This window comes from Balaenoptera musculus, chromosome 20 (assembly GCF_009873245.2).
Source record: "Balaenoptera musculus isolate JJ_BM4_2016_0621 chromosome 20, mBalMus1.pri.v3, whole genome shotgun sequence".
Lineage (NCBI taxonomy): Eukaryota > Metazoa > Chordata > Mammalia > Artiodactyla > Balaenopteridae > Balaenoptera > Balaenoptera musculus.
In genome coordinates, this window is record NC_045804.1 from 13,053,489 (window position 1) to 13,064,004 (window position 10,516).

Here is a 10,516-nt window from a genome sequence, read left to right on the forward strand (position 1 = left end):
GGCAATCTCCCCTGGACTGTCCTGGGTATTGCTGGGTGGGAGGGCTCTGGGCCGAGGCCCAGAGAGGGTTCAGAGAGCCTCCGTACAAGGAGGTCAGGCCCTACAGGGCCCTGGGCAAGTCCCAGGCGGGTCCAGGCTCACTGACTGTGGACACACGGAAGGGCACCGCCCCCACGTCTGTCCCGCTATCAGAGAGCTCCGCCCTCCTCCCATAGCGCTGGGTCCGCCCGGCTTGGCCTACGGGGTGGGGGCGGCGAGCGCTTGCCCGGCCTGACTGAACCCCAGCCCTCACCCTCCTGCGAGAGGAAGACCGGGAGGCCGGACACCCGGGCGCTGGGAGCCCTTAGGCCGCACAGACCGGGCGCCTCCACCACGGACAGCTGCCTCGGCAGCGGCGAGCTCGCGTCCGGGCTCGCTGTCTGCGCGGTCCCAGGTCCCCCGTGTCCCCGTGTCTCCCGTCCCCCATCCCTCCCCCGGCCCCATGGAGCAGCTGCTGCGCGCGGAGCTGCGCACCGCGACCCTGCGCGCCTTCGGGAGCCCCGGGGCCGGCTGCATCAGCGAGGGACGCGCCTACGACACGGATGCCGGTCCCGTGTTCATCAAGGTCAACCGCAGGACGCTGGTGCGTGCCCCCCACCCCATCCCATCCCACCCCACCCCACCCCACCCCTCCCGGCGGCCTGAGCCTGCCCCGGGAGCTGGAGGGGAGAAGGGGTTGAGGGTGGGGGAGGGCTGGAAGGAAAGGGGGGAGGAGAGGAGGGTGGCGAGGGGGCTCAGACGCTCAGGGGCTCAGGGAGAGGCAGCGCCGTGGTCTGGTCCTGGGCCAGGCCTGGCAGTCACAGCCCCGGGGTCAGCTTGCGGCCTTGCAGAGGCTCAAGCGATTTCTGTGGGATTCCGAGGTTTTGTCTGCTGCGGGATTAATTTACTTCCTTTTGCCTGGATGCACAGGAGTTTTTGGTGTCTGTTTTAATTTCTCAACCATTCAAGCATGGGGGGTGGTGAAGCTTGGGGTCCTGGGCTGCTTCTGCCACTCCCCTGGGGCTCAGCTCTGGGCTCCGTTCCCCACAGCCCCTGGGTCCTCCCCGGCAGATGGAAGGAGGAAGGAAGAACCCTTGCCTGACACAGAGGGCCAGGCTTCTGCTCCTCCTACTCACAGGCCATGCTTGTGTTTGGACCTGGTTTCCATCGCCTGCTTAAAATATTGCTGTTAAATATACATGGAAAATAGTAACACTTTACAGATGGAGAAAACTGACCACAGTGTGTGCACCTCAGATGCTGAGGATGGCGCTCCCTTGGCCCTGGTGGGCAGCTCCAAGGAGGCCCCTGGTGCTCTGTGGGCCAGGCCCCTTTGAGATGCGGCAGTGGGGAGGGGGTGTTGGCTGTGGGCTGGAGAAAATCCCAGAGTGACCCCTCCAGTCCCCCTGCAGCACTGCCAACGTTTAGGATGGACAATGGGTCAGCACTGGTCCGGCATCCCTGCTCTGTTGGCACCAGGAACTGTTAAAGAATCTGGTTTCAGTACCCAAATCCCTCAAAACAATAAGGCCTGCCCACTGGGAAGCAGTATTGGGTTCAGGGTTCACGGTGGCCCTGGAAACTTCGCAGCTGGTTCCTGAAAGCTCTTCCAGGCTGGGATCCCATTTTTCAGCCTTGAAACCTTCAGTGCTGGCACACAGTAGGTGATCAATCAATACACGAGAACAGGTGATAGGTGAGACCCTCAGGATGTAAGCAATCTGGAGCCCAGGTGTCCTCTTCCCCTGTACGTTTGGGGTCTCACCCTGGGAGCATGGCTGGGGGTCACTGGACACCCCGCTCCATGATTCTAGGTATGGATTGGCAGTTAGGAGGACACCTTGCACGTTCTCCCCTCAGGTCCTTGAATTAAAGGATGGAATTCTTTTCCTGTGTGGAAATAGATGCTTTGATCTTGTTCACAAAGGTTAGTTCTATAGCCAGAGGTATTCGCAAACCATATTAACAAACACATTTTTAACCCAGATATCGTGTACCTAAGGTGAGAGTTCACCTAATTTAAAATTGGGATATTTGTACAAAATGTTTTAGAAGTAGGAAGACCCCTGGGTCCCAGTGGAGGCTGTTCCGCTGCCCTGGGGAGTGGCTGTCTTCTTCTTGGGTGGGTTGCATGGCTCCTTCCCAGCCTCCAGGCCCTGGTGGGTGCTTGCCTCTGGGGACCGGCCCTGGACCCCCCAGCCCCTGCCTTCCCCCGCCCCGAGTGTGTGCCCCAGTCACTTTGGCATGCCCCCCATGCTGCCCCTCATTTGCTGTAAGTGCTCAAGGCATCGTGGGGGCAGGTAACCTGGAAGGGGACCCAGGCGCAGCCCCATACCCTCCACTAACCTGCACTTCAAGGCACCCCACCAGCACCCCCATGGCACCCTGTGGCACCCCACAGCACCCCACTGTACCCCCAGCACTCTCATGGTCTACTACAACACCCCACAGCACTCCCACCACCCCCACAGTACCTTCATGGCACTCCCAGCGCCTCCCAGCACCCCCACGGCACTCCTAGCACCCGAAGGTTTCCCCAGCACCCCCAGAACCCCACCCCACCATGGCCTGTGCTTCCTTGCCTCTCAGAGCAAGCGCTTGGTGCAGGCCTCAGCACCTGTCCACCCTAAGCTCTCGGTGCAACCCCTTCCTATCCAAAGGGGGCCACATTGCGTCCCACCCTCTGGGGGCGGATGCCTTGCTCCCCAGCCAGTTTTCAGCAACTGGAGGTCCTGGGTACTTGCGATCCCACATGGTGGCTTCTGTCCAGGGCTGTGAGCCTCAGCCTGGCTGCGTAGCCCCTGCTGGCGTCGGAGTTCACGGCCGTGTTCTGGACGCAGGCCCGGCAGATGTTTGAGGGGGAGATGGCGAGCCTGGAGGCTCTTCGGAGCACCGGCCTGGTGCGGGCGCCTCAGCCTATCAAGGTGATTGACCTGCCTGGAGGTGGGGCTGCCTTTGTGATGGAGCATCTGAAGATGAGGGGCCTGAGCAGGTGAGAGAGAGAGAGAGAGAGAGAGAGTATGTGTGTGTGTGTATGTGTGTGTGTGTGTGTGTGTGGGTATGTGTGTGTGTATATGTGTGTGTGTGAGAGAGAGAGAGAGAGAGAGAGAGAGAGAGAGAGACAGGGAGACAGAGAGAGAGACAGAGAGGAAGACAGAGACAGAGACAGGGAGACGAGAGAGAGGGGGAGCAGCCTCTTGCTGAGCTGCCCATATAACTCCATGCAGGGAGCAGAGGCAGGGCCAAGAACCACACCTGCCATCCCTGATGGGGACAGGAGCTCTTGCTTTCCATGCAGGGTCAGTTTGAGGTTAGTTTGGCTCCACAAAGCTGTGCCAAATAAGCGTGTTTGAACCATCCATTGCTTTGTGCTCAGAGGGCACCCGTGCCAGCTCAGTTTGGGCAGTGAGGTCTGATCTAGAAATTATCTGAAGTTCCTTAATTTTTTTTCTAATTATTAAAGTTATGTATATTCATTGTTTAAAAAATGGTGGAAGACGCAAACTCATGTAAAGAAAACTAAAGGCACCCGTCATCCCAGAAGCAGGGAGCAGTCACTGCTACATTTTGGTGTGTGATTATCACCCCAGTCTTTTTCTTATATGTGATTTACATTTGCTTTTACAAAAATTGGGAGCCTTTTTTTTTTTTTTCTACTTAACATTACTTTTTCCCTTGATTTGTCCCTTAATTCCCAGTACCTCCGTGGGCTTCAACAGAAGCCTACCCCTCTTGGTGATTTTATACTATTTTGTTTTTTGGAGGTCATTGCCTACAGTTCATTTTTTTCAGGTTTTTAAAGAACAGAGAGTAGTTTTTAAGGTATTTAAAACATTTCTCAAAATGGAACATGCTAGCTGGCTGTTGTTTCTTATTTTAATTGGCTGCATTTCTTCTTTCCTCAGTCAGGCATCAAAACTAGGAGACCAGATGGCAGATTTGCACCTTTACAACCAGAAGCTCAGGGAGAAGTTGAGGGAGGAGGAGAACAGAGTGGGTATGTTCAGACTGCTGTTGTGCACCCTTGACCTGGGTGCCTCTACCCTGGGTTGGTGCTCGGGGACATTTCAGTAATGGGTTGGGTTGCACACCACCTGCCTGTAGACTGCAGTGTGAAACAAGAGATTGTTAAATAAGAATTTTGATCATAAGCTGGTAGAATCAGCTCATGGCCCCTTTTATATCCAGCTCTGCTGTCCAGTGTGCTTGAGATAGGCGTGTCCTTGCTGGTCCATGTGTGGACCAATTGCTACCACGTGTAGTACATCCTCAGCACCCATGTTCCAGCACTGCAGCCCAGGCCCATCCTGATGCTCTGCTGAGGTCTGACGTTTAAGAGAATGACAAGCGGCACTTTCTGTTGACAGGCCAGAGGGCTGAGGGCGCCGGGCCCCAGTATGTGACCAAGTTCGGCTTCCACACGGTGACGTGCTGCGGCTTCATCCCACAGGTGAGTGCCTGGGGGAGGATGCTTCTGCTTAGTTCCTGACGCCCCAATGCTGGTCACCCCACCCCTTGTGTGTGACAGAGTGCCAGTCTGCTGGGCACCAGCAAGTCTGACTATCTGATTTCTGAAAGCAGAGTGTGAGCTGTGATAAGTGGGCCGGGGAGAGTAGATGTCGAGGTTCACTGAGCAGAGCTCAGAGGAGGTGGGGAGCTGTGGGGCAGGTAGAAGAGCATTCTGAGCAGAGGAAACAGCAGGTGCAAGGGCCATATCACAGGAGGGCATGTGCTAAGTGTGGAGGACGGAAGTGGGTGGGGGTAAGGCAGCATTAGAGGTCAGGGACTAAGTCCTGGTCACTCAGCCCCTCTCCTGGGGCCTTTAAAAATTATTAGTACTATTGAAAAAAAACTATTAGTACTATTGAGATGTAATTCAGTGACATAAATGTCACTTTTAAAGTATACAGTTTAGTGGTTTTTAGTATATTCACAGTGTTATGCAGACATCACCACTGTCTGACTCCAAAACATTTTCATCACCCCAAAGAGAAACCACATACCCATTAGTAGTCACTCCCTATTACCCCGCCCTCAGTCACCGGCAACCATGAATCTCTGTCTTTAGGATTTGCCTATTCTGGACATTTCGTATAAATGGAATCATATTGTACGATAGATATACTTTTATGTCTCCCTGGTGTGGGCAGAGGGCCTGTTCTTCCAGGCAGAGATCACTAGGGGCAAGATCCTTATGAAGCTGGAGGCAGATTTAGGGATCTTAGTCAAGGGGTAGCCCTCACATCTGGGGTCCCTAGAACTGTACCTGGTGGTTTACCAGGCTTGTTAAGACCCCATGAATCTCTGCTGAAGCCAGCTACCCTGGGGGTTACACACCTATCTGGAGCTAGTGACCAGCACGATAGTGTGGTCCCAGGCCAGTATGGCCAAATGTGGCTTGTTATCCTGCTTCAGATGTTGAGTTTAAGAGCTACGAGTCTACAGAGATTTGGTTGACCTCACACAGTGGCTTTTCAAGAACTGAGGAATGAACTTGTACACAGAACCCTGATGTGTGAAGCAGGTGAGGATGGGGCTGGCCTGTTAGGGACACAGGCAGCCCCCGAGTGTCCCTTCAGAGTCCAGGATCAGTGAACCAACCTAGTTTAGCTGCAGCCCGGCCAGGAAGGGGCAGGAAACCTGGGAGGACACCTGGTCCCCCTCCTTGTGCTGTGACAAGATGGTACTGGATGTAGTGTCCGACGGACATAGCCTGGATGGACCAGCCTGAAGTTTCAGGAGGCTCCCTGCTCCTTGGGAGGACTGAGTGGGCCCTTAGGGGCTGCAGCCGTTCATGGGGCAACCCTGAATGGTGGCACCTAGTGAGCTGAGCCCCGTTGGGGCCATTGGCTCGGTCAGAGGACTGACACAGTTTGTTTGCTGCCGTGTCTGACTCAACTCCCCAGTTGCCATCGCAACACCAGGAGGCGGGTTGCCATTGACCCATTTTATAGATGAGGAAAATGATGTGCAGAGAAGCCAGGTGGTGCCTGAGTCATGCAGCTGGTAAGCGCAGGGGCCAGGGTTTGGCCCTGTCTGGCTTCAGAGCATAGGCCCTGACCGCCACACATCCTGACCCACCTGGTCCAGGTGAAAGCTGGGTCCTCCCACCAGCTATGCACCCAGGCAGCCCCGCCTTTGGTAGCTCAGGGGAAGGTCATGTCTTTTCGTGGGTGAGGGGATCACGGCCCATTGGTTCAGGTGGAGGGCTAGCCAGTGCTGGTCTCCAGCTCCAAACACAAAGTCTATGTCTTCATGACCTGGTCATCTAGGAGGTAGACTGAGGCTGGGACACTAGGGGCCTGGGCAGGCGGATGGGGCACGAGGGCATGCCATCCCATACGCCTCAGGCTGTTTGGGGAGGGGGCCTGCCGCCTTCTCTTGAGGTGCACCTAGCACCAAGGGGGTGAACCCAGGGCCTCAGCCACCACAGCCCTCTGCACAGGGAGTCTCCATACTGAGGATGCTGACCAGAGATGCATGCTCTCCAGAAAGTTCCTCCCTTAAGGAATTTCACAAAGTAACCCTTGTATAAAATAAGCTTTGCATCTTTTTTTTTTTTAAACAACTCTATTAAGGTATAATTGACATAAAATAAACTGCACCTATTTAAAAAGTACAGTTTGGTAAGTTTTGACATATGTATGCGCCTGTGAACCGCTAACCGCAGTCAGGTCAATGAGTATATCCATCACCAAAAGAAGTGTCCTCCTGCCCTTTTGTAATGTTTTCCTCCTGCCCTTCTCTGCCGCTGGCAACTGCTGATCTGTTTTCTATCACCATAGATAGGTTTGCATTTTGTGTAATTTAATATAAATGGAATCATATGGTGTGTACTCCTTTTTGTCTGGCTTCTTTCACTTAGCACAAACATTTTGATATTCATCCATGTTGTTGCCTGTGTCAAAAGTCCATTCCATTGTATGATAAACCATAGTGTGTTTATCCATTCACCTGTTGATGGACATCTGAGTTGTTTCCGGGTTTTGCTTTCACAAATAAAGCTGCTATGAACCTTCATGTGCAAGAGTTTGTGTGGACAAATGCTTCCATTTATTTTGGGTAAGTACCTAGGAGCCAATGACTAGGTCAAATGTAGGCTTATATTTAACTTTTTAAGAAACTACCAAAATATTTTCCGAAGTGGTTATACCATTTTACATTCACACCATCAGTGTACGAGCGTTCCAGGTCCTCGGCATCTTCGCATACTTGGTATTTTCCTTTTTCTAAAATTGTAGCCATCCTAGTGATTGTGAGGTATCTCAGTGAGGTTCTATTTTCCCTGATGACTAAGGATGTGGAGCATCTATCTATTCACGTGCTTATTTGCCATATATTAGGGACATAATTGTTTAGGATTATTACATCTTCCTCATCAGTTGACTTCCTTTCCATAGTGAGATGACTTTCTTTATACTTGGTGAGATTCTTTGCTCTGAAATTTACTTCCATATTAATATAGCTGCTCCAGCTTTCTTTTGACTAGTGTTAGCATGATTTATCTTTTTTATCCTTTTAACCTGTTTCTGTTTTTATATATAAAGTGCATTTCTTGTACACAGCTTATAATTTGGTTAAAAAATATAACTGGGTTAAAAATAATTGCTTTATTTTTCTAACCTGTTGATCTCTGTCATTTAACTGGGGTGTTTAGACACATTTAATGTACTTATTGATATGGTTAGGTTTGGAACTGTTATTTCTTTTTTATTTGTCTTATCTGTTCTCTGCTCCCCTTTTACTCTTTTTTCTTTATTGTTGTTGTTTTTATAAATTTATTTATTTATTTATTTTTTTGTGCATTGGGTCTTCGTTGTTGGGTCTTCATTGCTAAGCGCGGGCTTTCTCTAGTTGCCGCGAGCGGGGGCTACTCTTCGTTGCGATACGCGGGCTTCTCATTGCGGTGGCTTCTCTTGTTGCAGAGCTTGGGCTCTAGGCGCGTGGGCTTCAGTAGTTGTGGCACATGGGCTCAGTAGTTGTGGCTCGTGGGCTCTAGAGCACAGGCTCAGTAGTTGTGGCACATGGGCTTAGTTGCTCCGTGGCATGTGGGATCTTCCCGGACCAGGGCTCGGACCCGTGTTCCCTGCACTGGCAGGCGGATTCTTAACCACTGCACCACCAGGGAAGTCCCACCTTTTATTCTTTATGCTCTCTTTCGAATTAACTTTTAATGTACTTATTGATATGGTTAGGTTTGCAACTGTTGTCATTTCTTTTTTATTTGTCTTCTCTGTTCTTTGCTCCCCTTTTATTCTTTATCTCTCTTTTGAATTAACTAAGTATTTTAAAAAAATTTATTTACTTATTTATTTTTGGCTGCGTTGGGTCCTCGTTGCTGTGCGCGCAGGTCTTCTCCAGCTGTGGAGAGCGGGGGCCTCTCTTCGTTGCGGCACACAGGCCTCCCACTGCGGCGGCTTCTCCTGTTGGGAAGCACGGGCTCCAGGTGTGTGGGCTTCAGTAGTTGTGGCTCGCGGGCTCTAGAGCGCAGGCTCAGCAGCTGTGGCGCATGGGCCCAGCTGTACCGCGGCACGCGGGATCCTCCCGGACCAGGGCCCGAACCCGTGTCCCCTACATTGGCGGGCAGATTTCTAACCACTGCGCCACCAGGGAAGTCCCTAAGTAAGTATTTTTAATGATTCCATCTTATCTCCCTTGTTGGACACCGATAACATTTGCTGTGCTCTTTTAGTGGCCGCTTTAGGGTTTAGGCGGATGCCATGCATAACTCTGTCCTGTGACCACCAGCTGCAGCACCAGCCCCTCCTTTCCCTTGTTGCTCAGGTGAACGACTGGCAGGATGACTGGCCAACCTTCTTCACCCAGCACCGGCTTCAAGCACAGCTGGACCTCATTGAGAAGGACTATGCTGACCGAGAGGCACGAGAACTGTGGTCACAGCTACAGGTGGGCACAGCAATTATCCTCTGGGAGAGGGGCTGTTCTCTTATGAGCCTCCCACATTTGTGTGGGACCCCCTGCTAGAACAGAGCCAGAGTGGGGACTGCTGAGCCTGGAGCAGAGCTGGCCTAGTCGTGGACCCATAAGTGTCCTGACTATTGGCTTGATGGGGAAACTGAGATGGGGATGGGACCTGAGGGCATACTTGACCCCTGAGTGCACCTCTCACCTGCTTGGTCACCAGGTACTTAACCTCAAACTTTGCTCATGTGAAATGTAGGTGTCTGGCTTGTAAATGGTGGCATTTATTATTACTTTCTTGTCCATTCTTATGCTGTTTTTTTCACCAAGGCACAAAAACGTCTTACCTCTTAGAGCAGGTGTGGGTAGCAGGTATGGGTAGCACTTTGAAACCAGAATGATTGGTTTCAAAACGTAACTCTCAAAATGTTAAAAACAGAACTTGCATATCAGTCTATCAGCATGCATCAAAGAAATTTTATTTAACTCATTGCTGAAGTAATCAGGCTACAAGAGGTGCAGATATATATGTGCTGTGAAATAAAAGAATAGCGCAGAAAGTTTGCTAAGTTACATACAAAAAGACTCCACTCAGGTTATACAGTTCATATTCTACATGACAATAAAACCATAACCTCTGAGGTTCTCTACTCTATTGTATGGAAATCATTAATATTGTAGCGCTTCTGGACCTAAATTAGTAGTAAATACTAAGACAAAATTACATTTCCCTGGAGTCAGAGGATCCTTATCCCTGGGCTTGGTACAAAGTGGTGGTTGGACCCTGAGCAAACACAAGGTCGTTTTTGCCTTATTTCCAAGTACTGGATGAGGAGACGGTGGCTCCCAGGCCTGTGATAACACTGTGTACAATAATTATTTTCTTAGGTGAAGATCCCAGATTTGTTTTGTGGCCTAGAAATTGTCCCCGCCCTTCTTCATGGGGATCTCTGGTCAGGAAATGTGGCAGAGGACGACACCGGCCCCATTATTTACGACCCGGCCTCCTTCTACGGTCATTCTGAGTTTGAACTGGCGATTGCTTTGATGTTCGGGGGGTTTCCCAGGCCCTTCTTCACCGCCTACCACCGGAAGGTCCCCAAGGCTCCAGGGTTTGACAGGCGGCTGCTGCTCTATCAGCTCTTTAACTACCTGAACCACTGGAACCACTTCGGGAAGCAGTACAGGAGCCCATCCCTGGGCACCATGAGGAAGCTTCTCAAGTAGCAGCCCGCCTGTGTCCCCTGCCCAGCTGCTTGCCAAAGGACCAGGGCGGCAGCACCAGAGGCGGCTTCAGAGATGAATAAAGCCCATGGTGGTTTCAGGGATGGAACTGTGTGTGTCTTAGTTTCACCTGCGTCTCCGTCCTCCATGCAGCTGGGTTAATTTATGGGGGCCCAGACCACCTGAAAGGTCTCCGGCAGGCTCATTACCTATTCCAATCTGAGGGGAACTTGGAGTTTGGATACTTCCATGACATTTGTACAGAAATTCACACAGACCTGGGGTTTGCTTAGGTGGAATTTGATGTCATGGCCCCCTGTGGATTCGGGTCTCCTGTTTCTGGCTTAGGCAG

The 10,516-nt window shown here is 51.6% G+C and overlaps 1 protein-coding gene across 1 annotated transcript; it reads left to right on the forward strand.

Moving 5' to 3' along the window:
• Positions 1-199: 199 nt before the first annotated feature.
• Positions 200-10,274, forward strand: FN3K (fructosamine 3 kinase). The gene is made up of 6 exons (XM_036838235.1): positions 200-622; positions 2,859-3,010; positions 3,924-4,015; positions 4,386-4,468; positions 8,803-8,925; positions 9,829-10,274. The coding sequence occupies exons 1-6, from the start codon at positions 482-484 to the stop codon at positions 10,165-10,167; spliced, it is 930 nt and encodes a 309-aa protein (XP_036694130.1). The 5' UTR covers positions 200-481; the 3' UTR covers positions 10,168-10,274.
• The last annotated feature ends 242 nt before the right edge of the window (positions 10,275-10,516 follow it).